General features: G+C 43.9%; 1 protein-coding gene and 1 pseudogene across 1 annotated transcript; one reads left to right on the forward strand and one right to left on the reverse strand.

Moving 5' to 3' along the window:
• The first annotated feature begins 2557 nt into the window (after window positions 1–2557).
• On the forward strand, window positions 2558–16918 carry Scaf11-ps1 (SR-related CTD-associated factor 11, pseudogene 1; annotated as a pseudogene).
• A 346-nt stretch (window positions 16919–17264) lies between these two features.
• Window positions 17265–18368, reverse strand: LOC120102463 (NEDD4-binding protein 1-like). Its single transcript, XM_039108960.1, has 2 exons — window positions 17833–18368; window positions 17265–17619 (listed from the first exon to the last, which is right to left on the reverse strand). The coding sequence occupies exons 1-2, from the start codon at window positions 18366–18368 to the stop codon at window positions 17265–17267; spliced, it is 891 nt and encodes a 296-aa protein (XP_038964888.1).
• Between the last annotated feature and the right edge of the window lie 1544 nt (window positions 18369–19912).

Below are 19912 nucleotides of genomic sequence, written 5' to 3' on the forward strand. Positions count from 1 at the left end.
ATCCCATGACAGGCAAAGGTATGGGACAGGAAGACTTGATAGACAGATGTCACAGGTCACAGCCCTGGAGGACACTGTAAGAGGAGAAGGGAATCTAGAGTATAGGAAGTGCTTAATTGTGAACCTGTGGTGCCTGATAAAATTGAGGATGAAGACAGACAGCCCATTGAAGCTACAGCACACCCTCCTACAGACACTGAGGCAGGTCTACCATCTGCACAGTCTTTCCCAGCAGCCCAGGAACAAAGGCCTGAAAATTGTTTAAAATAGCAGACAGGAATTTCAGGTCCAAAAAACGGGAAGCCAGACTGTGCAGAACTGTAGAGGGCCGCAATAACATTCGCCACCGCTAGATGGCGCTGGCTTCCACTGCGCCCCACGTGGAAGGCCAGGATAGCCTCCGCCATTACAAGATGGCGCCAGCCTTCGCCGCGCCAGCCGACTCCCTTTCAGGAAGTTAACTGTGCACATGTGCAAGAGTGCCTTCGTGCCAGGTCTTTGCCCACTCCGGGGCGTGCCTTATGAGATCATGGGTAAACAACCAATCAGGGTGTGGATGCGCCGCGCTAGGGTGTATATAAGCACGCCATGTTGGCACGGCGAGGATTCCTCTTTAAGATTATAATAAAGTTCAGTCACAGTAAGGATTTCTATGTGCCCGCGTGTTTCTTGCCGGCGGGAAGTTGCGCATGGGACACAGAACCTCCTGGCTATTGCAGCTCTCCTCATCTCAAGCCAGAGGCTCCCAAAATGGACCCAGCGCTGCTTCCCCAGTGTAACGCCCACTTCGGCCAGCAAGGAAGACGCAACACCATCGCATTCTTCTCAAAAGCCTTTATTGCAAGAGCACCTCATTGTTATACGGGGACCCTGAGCAACAAAGGCACTAACCTTATATACAAAACTGGCTATGGCTGTATATTTGTCCTCTAGGGATTGGTCGAGCATGAAATACCTCATTAGCATGAATATCACCCCAGCCTTGTAGATGTCAGAGGTATACCAACACATGTGCTGTAATGTTGTTTACCACAAACGACCACCGGATGTCAGCGCCATCTCTTTATCTATATGTACCGCTCCCTACAACTCCCCCTTTTTTGTTTTATAAAAAAAAAAAAACATTAAATGGAAGCAGTGGTCTGAGAGAGATCAGACATGTCTCACAGAGTGCCCAGCTCGGCCCTGGCGAGCCACTCTTGCAGTTAGGACTGCACCCCAATGGCGAGAAATGAACTATATGCTGTAACCCACCGTTCTGGGCCATACATGTGTTTGTACTGGGGGAGAAACTGGGCAGAGGAGCATTTGACCAGCCCGTATGTTTAAACGGGGTGTAGCCACCTCTGTCTATGAGTGGTCTAGATCAGGGTGTCACGTCAGTATTGTCATTGCTCCTGTCTTAGGTCGTTCCTTTCAGAGACTCAGTCTTACCCATCATAGGGTTACCCTATCGCCACCAGGCCCCGTGTCTTAGGTTGGTCTGAGCCCGAGGAAAGTTGCCCATCTCTGGATATAATGACTTCACATGACAGTGACAAAATACGATATAGGGCGAACTCTTAAGTTTTCAAAGAGGCCAGCCATATGTTGGGAAAAGCACCATTTTCAATGGTGCCCATAGCCTGGTAAGCAATCGCTTTGTGTCTGTCATGCTCTCTTTTTAAACAGCAGAAGAGCCAGAGACAAACTCCGCATCCCAAGAGGACAATGGCCCCCCAGGCAAACATGCCAGCCCATTCTTTAAAAAGGAGAAAGAATGGGTAATCCATGAGGTGAAATCTCCAAACGTGATAGGTTCCAATCTAGTGTTGTTAATGACAGCAATCTGCATCAGCAATTGTCTCGATAGTTGCTCTGCTTTCATGGACCAGTTTCCTTTCAGATAATTCGAGATTTCTTTGCTCTGTTGAGAATACTGAGAAAAATTAGCTTGCAAAGGAGTAATGCATAAACCTCTAAGGGAGGAAACGCAGGACAGCTGTGTCATATGATATAATGCTTCAATTTGGTCTTGGATTAAATCTATCCGTTGATTAGCTAATAGAAAGGCAGATGCCAAGTGGGTATTAAATTCTTCTTGTATCTCTAGCGCCACTGCGGTTCTTTCGACAATCTGATTGATAGTTTCAGCTGTCTGTACTTGATTAGTCATAGCAATAGTGGCTGTAGTAGCTGTAGCAGCAGACAGCACAATAGCTGAAATTATGGCTGCCGTAATTCCAAAATCCCTTCTGGTTCTTAGTAAATTAAGAATAGGAAAGCTATCTGGGTTGGCCTCTACTGGGATTGGCACAGAGGAGGGAATCTTGACCATCACTGTGGTATCATTGGTGCCATTCCAGCATTCAGCTAAATAGCAGACTACATCAGAGTTATTACAATTTAAAGCATCATCGCGGAGGGAGGGAGGGAGGGAGGGAGGGAGGGAGAAAGGGAGGGAGCCGCCAGACACGGCGGGGGAGGGGAGCGGCAGTGGCGCAAGCCGCGCGGAGCAGCGCTGCCCGGGTCTCCTGCTGCGTGGCTGCGTGCTCCCGACCCGGCCGGCCGAACCTGTGGGCCCGCGAGCGCTTCTGAGCGTCCGAGGAGTCCATGGTGCAGAACTTAGCGGCGGACTGACGGACACCGGGCCTCCTGCGCTGGCGCGGCCGCCGGAGCGATGCCTGGACCTCGGCCTGAGGAAACGCCTTCACGAGGAGAGATGAAGAAGAAACCCGTATATAATCAGAGTGTGGGTGATCAGGAGAGTGAAGATGCGGAAGGTGAAGAAAACAGAAATAATGCTGATACTTCCGGCTTACTGTACAGTGAGGTGGACAGATGTCCAATCTGTCTTAGTTGCCTATTAGGGAAGGAAGTTGGTTTTCCAGAAAGTTGTAATCATGTCTTCTGTATGGCCTGTATTCTTAAATGGGCAGAGATACTGGCTTCTTGTCCAATCGATCGGAAACCCTTTCAGGCAGTGTTTGAACTCCGTGCATTTGAAGGTTGTGCTAAGATTCAGGTAAAAAGACGGTCGAGAGAATTAGACGACAAGGAAAATGAGGAGTCTTTTAAGAAACAGCTCGTTTATCATGAAAGTTCCAAAAGCGACAGGAGAAAAGGAAACACTGTAAGAGAAGATCTGTTATGTGAGAGATCTGACGACTTGAAGGTGTTGTATAGAAACTTTTCAAACAATAAAATGGGTGGAAAGAAAAATGCTACAGTAAAGACAAACAAGGTTCAAAGATTGAATCAGTGTACAGATTCTTGTGTGAGAAGTGACATGCCCAGTGTATCTTCATGTGACGGCCACAGTTGGGGACCTCGCACCTACAGAGTTTCCTGTACAGAATCTATAGAAGTCAATGAAATCAATGCATTGATTAGGCAGAAACGACAGGAACTGGAGTTGTCATGGTTTCCTAATACATTACCTGGGAATGGAAGAGTTGGCTCTGTACCCTGGAGTGTGGAGACAGCAGTTCTTCCTCTGGTTTCCTCAGTGCTGCCAAGGACGATTTTTCCAGCAAGTACCATGTCACTAGAAAATTTTGGTACTTCTCATAAGGGGTATGCACTAGCACATACCCAAGGAGGAGGAGAAAAAAAGCAAACTTCAGGTACATCAAACACCAGAGGATCAAGATGAAAACCTGCAACAACTGCTCCTACAAGGAGGTCCACAGGAAACACACGTGTTGAGACAGTCAGTCCATCCCAGAAGTCCCCAGTGCCAAACTACTCTGAGTGTGATGCCCCAGGGAATAGTAATTCCTCTGTCAGTATTTCCCCTCCAGCTGAATCAGAAAAGCAAACAAGACAGGCTCCAAAACGGAAGTCAGTAAGGAGAGGAAGAAAACCACCTTCTTTGAAAAAGAAACCTCTGAAATCTGTACCTCCTGCTGAAAAAACCACATCTAGCGATTCAGTAGAGGAAGACACTGTGGATTCTGACACTCCACCCGTGTTGGAAAAGGAGCAGCAATCATGTGTAGAGAGTAGTAGCATTTGCTCTATTCAGACAGATGAAGAGAATCATTTGGCTAAGTGCTTGGAAAGTTGCGATGAACAAACAGAAGAAAATGAACAAACCAAGAATCATGAGATCGAGGAACAAACAGAAATTTTAAATTCTGAATCTTGCACTCAGTATCCTCCTGTGCTTGTTGGAGAGGATTCAGGGATAGAGACTAAGGAGTTATGTGTAGACAATGATGTTTCTACAGATTATTCTCTAAAAGGAAGTGATCCATTGGAAAATCAAGAACAGGACTCTGGAAGCTCAGGGTCAGAGGTGCAGGCATCCGTGTGTACGGAGAGTCTGCCTGAGGATTTCCTTACGTGTCCACCGTCTGACATTGAAGGACACCAGCCAGTGTCCGGTCCCCTGGGTGAAGTATCTGAAAACGCCACCCCAGTGCTTAGTGATGAAAGAGCAGAGGACAGTCTCATGGTAGGAAATGCTGATTTGAATGATTCTGTAGAGAACACAGAAGCATTTGTAATGAGCCCCAAAGTGGAGTCTTCTGAGGGTGAAATTACACATGGACTGAACAGACATTGTATTCCCAGCTCAGACACGGAGTTGCCTGAGCTTATTCAAACAGAAAATACAGAAATAATTCCAACATGTGGCACTTTAGAAAATGAAAGTTCTGGTGCTGTTCAAGGTTGTGAAGATACCTTACTAAAACATAATCTTGACAACACCCAATTGGATAACTCCTTAGAAGAAAAGACAGACTCTCTGGTTGAGCATCCCATCCATGCAGAGTTACCTCACGAAGAAGTTGAACAGAGTGAGAAACATTTCAGTGAAGATAATAATGAAATAGTACCTATGGAGTGCGATTCTTTCTGTAGTGACCAGAATGAGTCTGAAGTAGAGTCATCAGCAAATACTGACCCCAAACAGTTGAGTGAAAATTCTGTGACACACAGTTCTGACAACAAGCTGTCTTCTGATCCTGTAGTTGAGAATGTTGAAACTGTAGCTCAACCAGCTGAAAGCCTAGTGGATAAAGCCCCAAAGCCTCGAACTCGGAGATCTAGATTCCATTCTCCGTCTACAACTTGGTCTCCCAACAAAGATGCTGCACAAGAAAAGAGGCGCGCTCAGTCTCCATCTCCGAAAAGAGAGACTGCAGTAGAAAGTAAGAGTTCTCAGTCACCATCCCCCAAGAGAGAGTCTGCCAGAGGACGAAGAAAATCCCATTCTCTCTCACCAAAAAAAGATGTATCAAGAGAAAGGAGGCAGTCTCGGTCTCCAAAGAGAGAGAATGCTAGGGAAGCTAAAAGGTCTGAGTCAGGCTCCCCAAGAAGAGACACTTCTAGAGAGAACCAGAGGTCTCAGTCCAGGGTGAAAGATTCTTCCTCCAGAGAAAAATCTAGGTCCCGGAGCAGAGAAAGAGAGAGTGACAGAGATGCTCAGAGGAGAGATCGAGATAGAGAGAGGCGAGCCAGAAGGTGGTCCCGGTCTAGATCTTGCTCTCGATCGCCATCAAGATCAAGAACGAAGAGTAAGAGTTCATCATTTGGTAGAAACGAAAGATATACTTACTCTCCCCGGTGGAGGGAAAAATGGACAAATGATGGTTGGAGGTGTCCCAGAGGGAACGACCGGTACCGGAGGAATGATTCAGAGAAACAGAATGAAAACACAAGAAATGAAAAAGATGATATCACTGCAGATAATACTAATGATCCCAGTTCCACAGATAAGCATAGAGATGACTGTCCCAGCTGGGTGACAGAAAAAATGAACTCTGGGCCAGATCCAAGGACCAGAAATCCAGAAAAGTTAAAAGATTCCCGACCTGCATTGTCTGGCAAAATGCCTGAAAGGACTTTGCTGTGTAGGCAGGCCCATTGTCTGTCTTGAGACTATCAGGCTTTCCTCAGGCTGCCCATACCTCTAAGCAATGACTAATGGCATTACGAGCCTTTTCACCAGTCATCAGAGTGGCATGTATAATATCGGAACAGGTGTTTCTCAGCCATTCGGCATTCCTCAGCTGTGAATTCTTTGTTTAGCTCTGAACCCCATTTTTTAATAGGGTTATTTGTTTCCCTGCGGTCTAACTTCTTGAGTTCTTTGTATATTTTGGATATAAGGCCTCTATCTGTTGTAGGATTGGTAAAGATCTTTTCCCAATCTGTTGGTTGCCGTTTTGTCCTAACCACAGTGTCCTTTGCCTTACAGAAGCTTTGCAGTTTTATGAGATCCCATTTGTCGATTCTTGATCTTAGAGCATAAGCCATTGGTGTTTTGTTCAGGAAATTTTTTCCAGTGCCCATGTGTTCCAGATGCTTCCCTAGTTTTTCTTCTATTAGTTTGAGTGTTTCTGGTTTGATGTGGAGGTCCTTGATCCACTTGGACTTAAGCTTTGTACAGGGTGATAAGGATGGATCGATCTGCATTCTTCTACATGTTGCCCTCCAGTTGAACCAGCACCATTTGCTGAAAATGCTATCTTTTTTCCATTGGATGGTTTTGGCTCCTTTGTCAAAAATCAAGTGACCATAGGTGTGTGGGTTCATTTCTGGGTCTTCAATTCTGTTCCATTGGTCTATCTGTCTGTCTCTGTACCAATACCATGCAGTTTTTTTCACTATGGCTCTGTCATACTGCTTGAGTTCAGGGATAGTGATTCCCCCTGATGTCCTTTTATTGTTGAGGATAGTTTTAGCTATCCTGGGTTTTTGTTATTCCAGATGAATTTGCAAATTGTTCTGTCTAACTCTTTGAAGAATTGGATTGGTATTTTGATGGGGATTGCATTGAATCTGTAGATGGCTTTTGGTAAAATGGCCATTTTTACTATATTAAGCCTGCCAATCCATGAGCATGGGAGATCTTTCCATCTTCTGAGGTCTTCTTCGATTTCTTTCTTCAGAGTCTTGAACTTCTTATTGTACAGATCTTTTACTTGCTTGTTTAAAGTCACACTGAGGTACTTTATATAATTTGGGTCTATTATGAAGGGTGTCGTTTCCCTAATTTCTTTCTCGGCTTGTTTCTCTTCTGAGTAGAGGAAGGCCACTGATCTATTTGAGTTAATTTTATACCCAGCCACATTGCTGAAGTTGTTTATCAGCTTTAGTAGTTCTCTGGTGGAACTTTTGGGATCACTTAAATATACTAACATATCATCTGCAAATAGTGATATTTTGACTTCTTCTTTTCTGATCTGTATCCCCTTGATCTCCTTTTGTTGTCTGATTGCTCTGGCTAGAACGTCAAGAACTATATTGAATAAGTAGGGAGAGAGTGGGCAGCCTTGTCTAGTCCCTGATTTTAGTGGGATTGCTTCAAGTTTCTCTCCATTTAGTTTAATGTTAGCAACTGGTTTGCTGTATATGGCTTTTACTATGTTTAGGTATGGGCCTTGAATTCCTATTCTTTCCAGGACTTTTATCATGAAGGGGTGTTGAATTTTGTCAAATGCTTTCTCAGCATCTAATGAAATGATCATGTGGTTCTGTTCTTTCAGTTTGTTTATATAATGGATCACGTTGATGGTTTTCCGTATATTAAACCATCCCTGCATGCCTGGGATGAAGCCTACTTGATCATGGTGGATGATTGTTTTGATGTGCTCTTGAATTCGGTTTGCCACAATTTTATTGAGTATTTTTGCGTCGATATTCATAAGGGAAATTGGTCTGAAGTTCTCTTTCTTTGTTGTGTCTTTGTGTGGTTTAGGTATAAGAGTAATTGTGGCTTCGTAGAAGGAATTCGGTAGGGCTCCATCTGTTTCAATTTTGTGGAATAGTTTGGATAATATTGGTATGAGGTCTTCTATGAAGGTTTGATAGAATTCTGCACTAAACCCGTCTGGACCTGGGCTCTTTTTGGTTGGGAGACCTTTAATGACTGCTTCTATTTCCTTAGGAGTTATGGGGTTGTTTAACTGGTTTATCTGTTCCTGATTTAACTTCGATACCTGGTATCTGTCTAGGAAATTGTCCATTTCCTGAAGATTTTCAAATTTTGTTGAATATAGGTTTTTATAGTAAGATCTGATGATTTTTTGAATTTCCTCTGAATCTGTAGTTATGTCTCCCTTTTCATTTCTGATTTTGTTAATTTGGACGCACTCTCTGTGTCCTCTCGTTAGTCTGGCTAAGGGTTTATCTATCTTGTTGATTTTCTCAAAGAACCAACTTTTGGTTCTGTTGATACTTTCTATGGTCCTTTTTGTTTCTACTTGGTTGATTTCAGCTCTGAGTTTGATTATTTCCTGCCTTCTACTCCTCCTGGGTGTATTTGCTTCTTTTTGTTCTAGAGCTTTTAGGTGTGCTGTCAAGCTGGTGACATATGCTCTCTCCTGTTTCTTTCTGCAGGCACTCAGAGCTATGAGTTTTCCTCTTAGCACAGCTTTCTTTGTGTCCCATAAGTTTGAGTATGTTGTATCTTCATTTTCATTAAATTCTAAAATGTTTTTAATTTCTTTCTTTATTTCTTCCTTGACCAGGTTATCATTGAGTAGAGCATTGTTCAATTTCCACGTATATGTGGGCATTCTTCTCTTATTGTTATTGAAGACCAGTTTTAGGCCGTGGTGGTCCGATAGCACGCATGGGATTATTTCTATCTTTCTGTACCTGTTGAGGCCCGTTTTTTGACCAATTATATGGTCAGTTTTGGAGAAAGTACCATGAGGAGCTGAGAAGAAGGTATATCCTTTTGCTTTAGGATAGAATGTTCTATAAATATCCGTTAAGTCCATTTGGCTCATGACTTCTCTTAGTCTGTCGACATCACTGTTTCATTTCTGTTTCCATGATCTGTCCATTGATGAGAGTGGGGTGTTGAAATCTCCCACTATTATTGTGTGAGGTGCAATGTGTGTTTTGAGCTTTAGTAAGGTTTCTTTTACGTATGTAGGTGCCCTTGTATTTGGGGCATAGATATTTAGGATTGAGAGTTCATCTTGGTGGATTTTTCCTTTGATGAATATGAAGTGTCCTTCCTTATCTTTTTTGATGACTTTTAGTTGGAAATTGATTTTATTTGATATTAGAATGGCTACTCCAGCTTGCTTCTTCTGACCATTTGCTTGGAAAGTTGTTTTCCAGCCTTTCACTCTGAGGTAGTGTCTGTCTTTGTCTCTGAGGTGTGTTTCCTGTAGGCAGCAGAATGCAGGGTCCTCGTTGTGTATCCAGTTTGTTAATCTATGTCTTTTTATTGGGGAGTTGAGGCCATTGATATTGAGAGATATTAAGGAATAGTGATTATTGCTTCCTGTTATATTCATATTTGGATGTGAGGTTATGTTTGTGTGCTTTCATTCTCTTTGTTTTGTTGCCAAGACGATTAGTTTCTTGCTTCTTCTAGGGTATAGCTTGCCTCCTTATGTTGGGCTTTACCATTTATTATCCTTTGTAGTGCTGGATTTGTGGAAAGATATTGTGTAAATTTGGTTTTGTCATGGAATATCTTGGTTTCTCCATCAATGTTAATTGAGAGTTTTGCTGGATACAGTAACCTGGGCTGGCATTTGTGTTCTCTTAGGGTCTGTATAACATCAGTCCAGGATCTTCTGGCCTTCATAGTTTCTGGCGAGAAGTCTGGTGTGATTCTTATAGGTCTCCCTTTATATGTTACTTGACCTTTTTCCCTTACTGCTTTTAATATTCTTTCTTTATTTTGTGCGTTTGGTGTTTTGACAATTATGTGACGGGAGGTGTTTCTTTTCTGGTCCAATCTATTTGGAGTTCTGTAGGCTTCTTGTATGTCTATGGGTATCTCTTTTTTTAGGTTAGGGAAGTTTTCTTCTATGATTTTGTTGAAGATATTTACTGGTCCTTTGAGCTGGGAGTCTTCACTCTCTTCTATAACTATTATCCTTAGGTTTGATCTTCTCATTGAGTCCTGGATTTCCTGTATGTTTTGGACCAGTAGCTTTTTCCGCTTTACATTATCTTTGACAGTTGAGTCAATGATTTCTATGGAATCTTCTGCTCCTGAGATTTTCTCTTCCATCTCTTGTATTCTGTTGGTGAAGCTTGTATCTACAGCTCCTTGTCTCTTCTTTTGGTTTTCTATATCCAGGGTTGTTTCCATGTGTTCTTTCTTGATTGCTTCTATTTCCATTTTTAATTCCTTCAACTGTTTGATTGTGTTTTCCTGGAATTCTTTCAGGGATTTTTGCGATTCCTCTCTGTAGGCTTCTACTTGTTTATTAATGTTTTCCTGTGTTTCCCTAAGTGTGTTCATGTCTTTCTTGAAGTCCTCCAGCATCATGATCAAATATGATTTTGAAACTAGATCTTGCTTTTCTGGTGTGTTTGGATATTCCATGTTTGTTTTGGTGGGAGATTTGGGCTCCGATGATGGCATGTAGTCTTGGTTTCTGTTGCTTGGGTTCCTGCGCTTGCCTCTCGCCATCAGATTATCTCTAGTGTTACTTTGTTCTGCTATTTCTGACAGTGGCTAGACTGTCCTATAAGCCTGTGTGTCAGGAGTGCTGTAGACCTGTTTTCCTCTCTTTCAGTCAGTAATGGGGACAGTGTGTTCTGCTTTCGTGCGTGTAGTTTTTCCTCTCTACAGGTCTTCAGCTGTTCCTGTGGGCCTGTGTCTTGAGTTCACCAGGCAGCTTTCTTGCAGCAGAAAATTTGGTCTTACCTGTGTTCCCGAGGCTCAGGTTCGGTCGTGGGGTGCTGCCCAGGGACTCTCTGCAGTGGCAGCAACCAGGAAGACCTGTGCCGCCCCTTCCGGGAGCTTCAGTGCACCAGGGTTCCAGATGGTCTTTGGCTTTTTCCTATGGCGTCTGAGATGTGTGTGCAGGGAACAGTCTCTTCTGGTTTCCCATGCTTGTCTGCCTCTCTGAAGGTTTAGCTCTCCCTCCCACGGGATTTGGGTGCAGAGAACTGTTTATCTGGTCTGTTTCTTTCTGGTTTCAGCGGTGTCTCAGGCAGGTGTCCTGCCTCTCCTGGGCCCTCCCCCACGGGAGCCCAGAGGCCTTATACAGTTTCCTCTTGGGCCAGGGATGTGGGCAGGGGTGAGCAGTGTCGGTGGTCTCTTCCACTCTGCAGCCTCAGGAGTGCCCACCTGACCAGGCGGTTGGGTCTCTCTCTCACCGGGTCTGGGAGCAGAGAGCTGCTGCGGGCCGGGATCCGAGGGTGTGGGACTTCCGGTAAACACAGAACGTGCCCGGTCCTAGAGAAATTCTGCTTCCGTGTGTCCCAAGCTCACCAGGCAGCTTTCTTGCAGCAGAAAATTTGGTCTTACCTGTGGTCCCGAGGCTCAGGTTCGCTCGTGGGGTGCTGCCCAGGGGCTCTCTGCAACGGCAGCAACCAGGAAGCGGCTTTTACTATCTTTTGGTATGGGACTTGAATTCCTATTATTTCCAGGACTTTTATCATGAAGGGGCGTTGAATTTTGTCAAATGCTTTCTCAGCATCTAATAAAATGATCATGTGGTTTTTATATTTAGTTTGTTTATATAATGGATTACCTTGATGATTTTCTGTATATTAAACCTTCCCTGCATGCCTGGGATGATGCCTACTTGATCATGTTGGATGATTGTTTTGATGTACTCTTAGATTTGGTTTGAAAGAATTTAATTGAATATTTTAGCGTCGATATTCATAAGGGAAATTTTTCTGAAATTCTTTTTCTTTGTTAGGTCTTTGTGTTGTTTAGGTATAAGAGTAATTGTGGCTTCATAGAAGGAATTCGGTAGTGCTCCATCTGTTTCAATTTTGTGGAATAGTTTGGTTAGTATTGGTGTGAGGTCTTCTATGAAGGTCTGATAGAATTCTGCACTGAACCCATCTGGACCTGGGCTCTTTTTTTACTGGGAGACCTTTCATGAGTGCTCCTATTTCTTTAGGAGTTATGGGGTTGTTTAAATGGTTTATCTGTTCCTGATTTAACTTTGGAACCTGTTATCTGTCTCGGAAATTTTTCATTTCCTGCAGATTTTCAAGTTTTGTTGAATATAGGCTTTTGTAGTGGGATCTGAAGATTTTTTGAATTTCCTCTGAATCTGTAGTCATGTCTACCTTTTCATTTCTGATTTTGTTAATGTGGAAACACACTCTGTGTCCTCTTGTTAGTCTGGCTAAGGGTTTATCTATCTTGTTGATTTTCTCAAAGAACCAACTTTTGGTTCTGTTGATTCTTTCTTTAGTCCTTTTTGTTTCTGCTTGGTTGATTTCAGCTCTGGGTTTGATTACTTACTGCCTTCTAATTCTCCTGGGTGTATTTGCTTCTTTTTGTTCTTGAGATTTTAGGTGTGCTCTCAAATGGCTGATATATGCTCTCCCCTGTTGCATTCTGCAGACACTCAGAGCTATGAGTTTTCCTCATAGCACAGGTTTCATTGTGTCCCATAAGTTTAGGTATGTTGTACCTTCATTTTCAATAAATTCTAAGAAGTCTTTAATTTCTTTCTTTATTTCTTGAACTCAGCCCACATGGTACAGACCAGCCCCAGGCACACAGAGCCCTGGCTAGCACTGCACAGCAGTGTCTCAGAATATGTGGTAGTAATATGAACCCCCAAAATGGTGTGTTTACCAAAAAGGACTGTTTGTAGTTGAGGTGTTTCTCCGTCATAGCACACGCTTTTAAACCCTCTGCTTGGACTATAGATATGCTCTTTTCATACAGCTGGGTTAGATGGAGAGACCAGTGTTTGAAAGGGAAGGTATATTTGAAAAGTAGACTGTGTGATAAATCACAGAAAGATGTGACTGCAGAGGATATGCCTGAATTGTGTGTGGACAGAGAGACGAGCCTGGCTGCTTAGAAGAAAGCACTGTGGAGGAATGTTCATGAGAGAAGACACACTTTTCCCAAGAGTGTTTTGTAGGGACTGGTTGATTAGACGTGGAGATAGGCAGGGAGAAGTCCAAATGAGCTACTGAATGCAGGAAGAGGAATAAGAATGAGGATGAGGTAGAGGAGGAGGAGGAGGAAGAGGAAGAGGAGGAGGAAGACGAGGAGGATGAAGAAAAGGAGGAGGCTGAGAAGAAGAATATTTGATCATAATGTCATGTTACAGGGAGGGGCCTTTTCAGCATCAAATCCCCCATCCGTTCGGAGTCTCATCTGTGCTTGCCTACAGATCACCTTGTGTCTTCCCACTTGTTCCAGTAAGCTCTGAGGCCCAGAGATTTCCCATTACCAATACACGTCTCTCTATCTCCATGATCCCATACCCTGCCTTACGTGATGACCAACTCGGAACCCTCTGTCCAACTACCCTCAAGCTCTATTTTATTTCTCCTTCTGAGAAGGGTTCAATACTTCTCCAACTTTTCTCTGTGTTGTGCGGCTTTGGAGGTTCTTTGTATCCTGTTTACTTTATCTTGTATTTTACAGGTAATATCCGTTACAGGTGAATAGATACCACATAAGTTATTTGTGTCTGTTTGATCTCACTCAAGATCAATTAGAACTACACCTGAATTCTCAACAGAGGCCCTGAAACACAGAAATTGCTGGGCATGTGTTTTACAGACACTATACAATACAACTGCTCACTTACACTAATATACCCAGAAAAACTTTCATTCTCGACTAAGGAAGGAAAGTAGATTCCCATGACCGATTCTAATATAAACTTTGACTCCCACAAACAGCCCTACAAAGAAATTAGAAATAAACCTGGAACTGGAGGAGGATTGCTATATTTAAGAAAACGGGGTAGATAATTTCTCAGCACCAAAAAGAAAAGTGGAAAACAAACACACAAACACAGGCACAACCTCCCACTCCCACACACACACTGCTGCCACAACCAAAACCATCAGCACCACAACAGTTATCTAAATTACCGAAATTAACCATCATTAGTTATTAACATCTTTCAACATGGAAGGCCTCAACTCCAACCTAACAGGCAAAAGATAATACAATGGATGCAAAAGAAATTCTTCAATCTGCTACACACGAGAATCATACCTCAGCAACAAAGGCAGTTGCAGCTTTGGAATAAAGCCCTGAATTTAAAATTCCAAGCAATCTGACACACCCAAAAAGCTGGAGCAGACATGTGAATGTCGAGGAAAATAGAATTTCTACCACGTTGAGTCAAAAGACATGGTGAGGGAGATATTATACCCATCAAAGATAAACCCACCGAGATTACATCTTGATTGTGCTCCAAACACTAGCACACTCAGAACCATAAAAGAAACATTACTCCAGCTTGAATTTTTAGAGAAAACCACACATTAATAGTAGGAGATCTCAGCACCACACCCTATCCAATTATTATAAATTTACAAGAATCTTTTCCTTCTATTCCTTTGCATCTTCACGGATGTAAAACATTCTGTTTGGTTGGTATGCTTGTAGTTTTAAGGAACCCATGCATCCATATCATTGGAAAGTTTAGTCTCACTGAAGGACAATTCCACCACAGTGTGTAAGAAATGTATTGCTGCTTCAAAATAAGAAGGTAGGAACCATCCCCCATGACCTCAAGCTCTATTGCAGAGCAATAGAGATAAAGAGTGCCCAGTACAAGGAAAGGCAGGAGGATCAAGGGAATAGAATTGAAGACCCGGGAATGAACTCACACACCTAAGGTCACTTGACCCTGACAAAGGAGCTAAAATCACCCAATAGAAAAAAGACCTAATTTTCAAGAAATGGTGCTCTTTCCAGTGGAGATCCCCTTGTGGAGGAATGGAAAATGATACATTCTCATCTCTTGTACAAAGCTCAACACCAAGTAGATCAAAGACCACCATGTAAAACCAGATACACTGAAACTAAAAGAAGAGAATGTGGGTCAGATCCTGGAACTGAGAGGCAAAGGGGAAAGAAAGTCACTTGGTCAGAAGGCAAATAAATGGTTTCTGTTCTAAGGCCAAAAAGGAAAAGAAAAAATTCAAACAAAGACCAAATCAAAAAAGAAAGAAAATCCCAAACGATAAAAAATGAAAACATCAATAACAAACCGACAAAAAGAACAAAGCAACAAATGGGACCACATGAATGTGGAAAGATCCTGAGAGTAATATGGCCGTGTAAATAGGGACAAAACAGAGACCAACTGAATGGGGAAAGAAAGATCTTACCAACCCTCCATCCAATAGAAGGCTAATATCTACACTCTACAAAGCTCTCAAAAAGTTAGAATGCAGATAGCAGAGTAAGCCAGATAAAAATGGGGAAATTAAGAAAGAACCTTAAGAAAGAACTGAATGGCCCCGAAGCAACTAAAAAAAGGTTAAACATCCTCAGTACTCAAGTAAATGCAAATACAAACAACCCTGAGATTTTGTCTCCCAACAGGCAGAGTGGATAAGTTGAAAACTCAGGTGACAACAGATGCTGGGAAGGATGTGGAGACAAAGGAACCGTCCTCCAATCTTGGTGGGACCGCATGCTGGTAGAAGCACTCTGGAAATCAGTCTGGAAGTTCCTCAGAAATGTGGACACAATACTCCCTTAGGACCCAGCAATACTCTTCCTGGGCATATCCCCAAAACTTGCTCCATGATAGGACAAGGACGCCTTCTCCTCTATGCTCAAAGCACCCTTATTCATACTAGCGAGAAGCTGGAAGGTACCCAGATGTCTTTCAACAGAGGAATGTATGGAGAGAGTGTGGTATGTTTACTCAAGGGAGTACTACTCAACTATTTAAAAGAAGGACTTTATGAAATTAGTAGGCAAACGGTTAGGACTAGAAAATATCATCATGAGTGAGATAACCTAAAAAGCTTCTTCACAGTGTTTCTAAAACTCTTCATCCTCGCTTATGGCCCACCACACATCAGAGAAAGAGAAAAAGAAAGGATAATGTGAACATGGACCAGTTTAGAAAGGTTCAATTTTTCCTTTTATTATACTTTAGTCTTACATTTACAGTCCAGTCACCATCCCCATGCCATTCCACACTCATCCCAGAACACCTCCCACCTCCCACTGTCCAATGGGCTGTTCCCCAATACCTCTCCCCACCATCCAGACCTCCCCACTCCCTGAGGCCTCATCTCCCTCGGCTTATTTGCATCTATTCTATTGGACCTGAAAAGGCAGTCCTCTGGAGTATATGTGTTGGAGGCCTCCTCTCAGAAGATATACGCCGTCTGGTTGGTTGCTTGTTCTCTAAGATCTTGAGGATCCAGGTTAGTTGAGTCTTTTTGGTCTTCCCGAGGGGCCTCCATGCTTCTCGGATACTCCAGCTTCTCCTTATGACAACCACATTTCTCTCTGGCTTCTGTCCAATGGTTGTGTGAAAGTATCTACAGATGAATTTGTAAGCTGCTGGTTGGGCCTCAGATAATGCCACCATGGGAGTCTCCTCTCTGTAAGCAGACCAATAGGTGTTTCCTTGGAGCAGCCACACCTAGTTTGTCCAGAAAGTGGCAGCTCAGTCCGCTAGCAAACACTTCCGGGATACAGCAGCACTCCAATTTGCTAGAGTCAGGATAGCAGTCAAGGACCAGCAGCTGTGGCAAAAACCAGCAGTGGCAGCCAGACCTCAGGTTAAGCATGCTTCAGCAGGAGGAAGACCAGGAGAGGTTCTCAGCTGTGCTTCTCTCAGGGAATGGAAGACCACTGAAGAAGACACGAGACCCTCAAGTTCTATTTCTATCCCTCCATATATCACCTGTGCTCAACAGGTCTAGCATCAGTACATCTGTCAGCTGACAACAGTCGGCCAGGCAGTTCAAGCACACCGAAGCTGCAAGCCCACTCCCGGAAGGTTTTGTTGGACCGTTCTCGGTGGAGTTCAGGAAAAGGTAGCTCAACCAAGAAATGCAAGGAAGACAGATGAGTCCATGCATTTCGTTTGCCTGGATTCTTTCATCAACATCACTCGTCTCTATTGTTGTTGGCTTTCCCTGAACATTCTCCCTCCCAGGTTTGCTTCAGCTGTACCTTTCCTTCCACTCTCTGTTCCACCGAGCCCAGCCAAAGGACGTTCCAAAAACCCTTAAGGTTCTACTTCCGTGAGGCAGCATTCTTCAGTGTCTTTCGGGGAGTACTCATTTCCCCTTGCTGTGGAGCGAGCATCTCATGTTGTATACAGCACATATCCCCTTCCCTTTTTTTTTTTTTTTTTTTTTCTTATCCCAATGAACCTTACACTGGGTTCCTTCACATTATGGCACTTCCCGCAGTTGGCAGTTCCAACCTCCCACCCAGGGCTCCCGTTGTCCCTGGGCCTTCAGGCCAGCTTGCAGTAAATCACCAGGACGGAGAGGGCACTCAGGTCTCTCAAGTAGGGATGAGCCGCCAGAGTCTGGTCGAACATCAGGTTTTGCTCAGCGTCCGGGAAGGCCATTCACAAAGGCCACACTCAGAGCGCTTTTCTCTGCAGAATCCTGGTCCTAGGTGGAGCACCAGGGCTTGCTTGGGCTCCCTGGCTATTGTGGATCTGGATGGCGTGGCCAAATGTGCGCACATCTGACTGGGCATCGAGTTTTGGAGGCGTGTGTAGAAGAAAGGCCTCCCTTTGAAGAAATTCTTCGAGCCGAGGTCCATGTCTTCCCAGAGGGTCGTCAGGAACCATAAATATGTCCCCCACAAAAGTGTACTGAAGCAGCCTTCTTGCGATAATTTCTCTCCAGGACACAGACTCGGTCACAAACTCTCTCAAGTTGTCATTGGTTACAATGATGCCACCAGTCTTTTCTGCTAAGTGGAGCAGGAACCTGTGGTCATGAGAAGCAATACTCTGCCCAAGGTTCTTCCCGGAAATAGTGACAGCTAATAGCCCAAGCTCCCGGAGCTGGCTTAAGAAGTGCTGTTCTGTGGCATCAGGATGCCGAGTGGTTCTCCAGTGTGGGACAAACACAGTGATGTTTCTGTGGCCGAGCTTCCAAAAATATTCAACTGCAACGGCAATGCCACGGCAACTAAAGAACTTGTTCAGACCATGGGCCATTGCAACATTACTGCCATCTATAACGATATGCTTCAGATCTTCTCTGGCTGGTTCATTTCTTAAGTCCAGCTGGTATGGTATTTTCAGAATATCTTGAAATCTTTGATCCCGGGTAATGGAGGAATAGATTTGATCGCAGGGTCGAGCCAATCTTGCATCAGTATGTGAAGTTAAGTGCTGGGGCAGCAGCGCTGGGTCCGTTTGGGGAGCCTTTGGCTTGAGGTGAGGAGAGCTGCAAGAGCGAGGAGGCTCCGCACAGTCCGGCTTCCTATTATTCGGACCTGAAATTCCTGTTTGCTCTTGCAAACCATTTTCAGGCCTCTGTTCCCGGGCCGCTGAGAAAGATAGTGCAGATGGTGAACCTGCCTCAGTAAGGTCCGTAAGAGGGGGTGCTGTATGTTCAATGGGCTGTCTGTCTTCAGCCTCGATTTTATCAGGCACCACAGGTTCACAATTAAGCACTTCCTGTTCTCTTGCTTCCTCTGCCGTTGGTCTTTCAAGCCTTTGTAATATCATGGCTACTTTTGCCCCTAGCGCACCTATTTCTTGTTGTTGCCCAGCTAGCTTTGCAACCTTTTTTGAGAGAATTTCTAGTTGTAGATGTCTATTTTTCAGTTCTTCTAAGAGGAAATATATGAAGATTGCAACTGAAAATTGGTAGACGCTTATGCCCGAAATCACACATGCAATCAGCAAAGTCAAGGCTTTCTCAACTATCTTCTGGTAGTCTCCAATCTTTACACTTGTGTGTGAGGGATCGGCCCTGGAATTTTCCATTGGTAATGCAGTCAAAGTCTGCCTATACAAGGTAAAGTGTCTTTTCTGTTGACTTGGTAAGGCTTACCTTGTCTGAGTCCTCTGATCGGTGCCTTGCTCTGGTCTTAAGTCTCCAGTGGTTCCAGAGTTTCAGAATGTCTCCGGGTCCCCTGCAGAGCTTGAGGAAATGATTCTTCCTCTGGAGACAGCCTTGGAGAATGTCTCTTCTGGAGCTTTTTCTCAGAGGACCTGTGGGCTGTATTGGTGGATAATCACTTTGGGTTTGCCCTCGATGTAAACCCCCCAAATAAACCAGATGTACCTTTTAATTGCCAGAAGAAATTATAGTCTCACCTGCTTAATTTTGAATAAGTTCTTGTTCTTCCTGAATTCTGGTAGACTGTTTCAATTCCAACAGCTCTCCAAGATGAGTTATTCAACCCGGACTCTCCAAACTTCACAGGGCTTTGCTCAAAATAATTCTGTTATTGTTCTGATCTTCTGACTCCTTCTTATTCTCTGCGTTGAATGGTCTATGGACACACTCTCAACGGAGCTCAAGTGCACTGCAATGCGCTCGGCTAATGCACTCCCAACTGCAGGCAACTCTGCTCACGGACAAAAACTCTCCCTTCTTTTGCTGTGCTTATATAGGAGAGATGGGTGTATCCAATCTCTGACACACCCTCTGTACTCTGATTGAACAATTTGTCTGCCTTCCAGTAGGATTAGCTTGTTTGGGATTAAAGGCGTGTATGAAGGGTGTGTCCAGAAGGATCACACTGAGCTTGCAATTCCCTTGATGTGATCAGAGCGGCCACATTTCTGGATCAATTTACCTCCATAATTGGGGCAGAGTGGTTGGCAGTCATTTGTTTATCCTGACTTGTTGTATGCTTTGTTGGCCAAAGCGGTTGTATGCCCAACACACACAGAAATCAAATACAATCCATCAAATCGGTGCTAGACATCTAAATACTAGAGGAAAAAGAAAGAGTTGTGTATGCATTCTACCATGCCTCGGTCCCCAGTGAATGAATATGCCCACACACTTGACCTCAGCCCACATGGTACAGACAAGCCCTGGACACACAGAGCCCTGGCTACCACTGCACAGCACTGTTTCAGGATATGTGGTAGTAATGTGAACCCCCAAAATGGTGTGTTTAGCTAAAAGGACTGTTTGTAGTTGAGGTGTTTCTCTGTCATAGCGCATGATTTTAAACCCGCTGCATGGACTGTAGATGTGCACTTTTTATACAGCTGGGTTAGAAGGAGTGACCAGTGTTTGAAAGGGAAGGTAT

Source organism: Rattus norvegicus, chromosome 4, assembly GCF_036323735.1.
Source record: "Rattus norvegicus strain BN/NHsdMcwi chromosome 4, GRCr8, whole genome shotgun sequence".
In the NCBI taxonomy this organism is placed as follows: Eukaryota; Metazoa; Chordata; class Mammalia; order Rodentia; family Muridae; genus Rattus; species Rattus norvegicus.

What these genes read in the sequence shown, in the direction of transcription:
- LOC120102463 (XM_039108960.1), bottom strand. Translation starts at nt 18,368, where the DNA reads ATGATATTACAAAGGCTTGAAAGACCAACGGCAGAGGAAGCAAGAGAA. An exon ending in ATGGCCCATGGTCTGAACAA is followed by an intron (nt 17,620 to 17,832) that starts GTTCTTTAGTTG and finishes TCATGACCACAG; the next exon opens with GTTCCTGCTCCACTTAGCAG.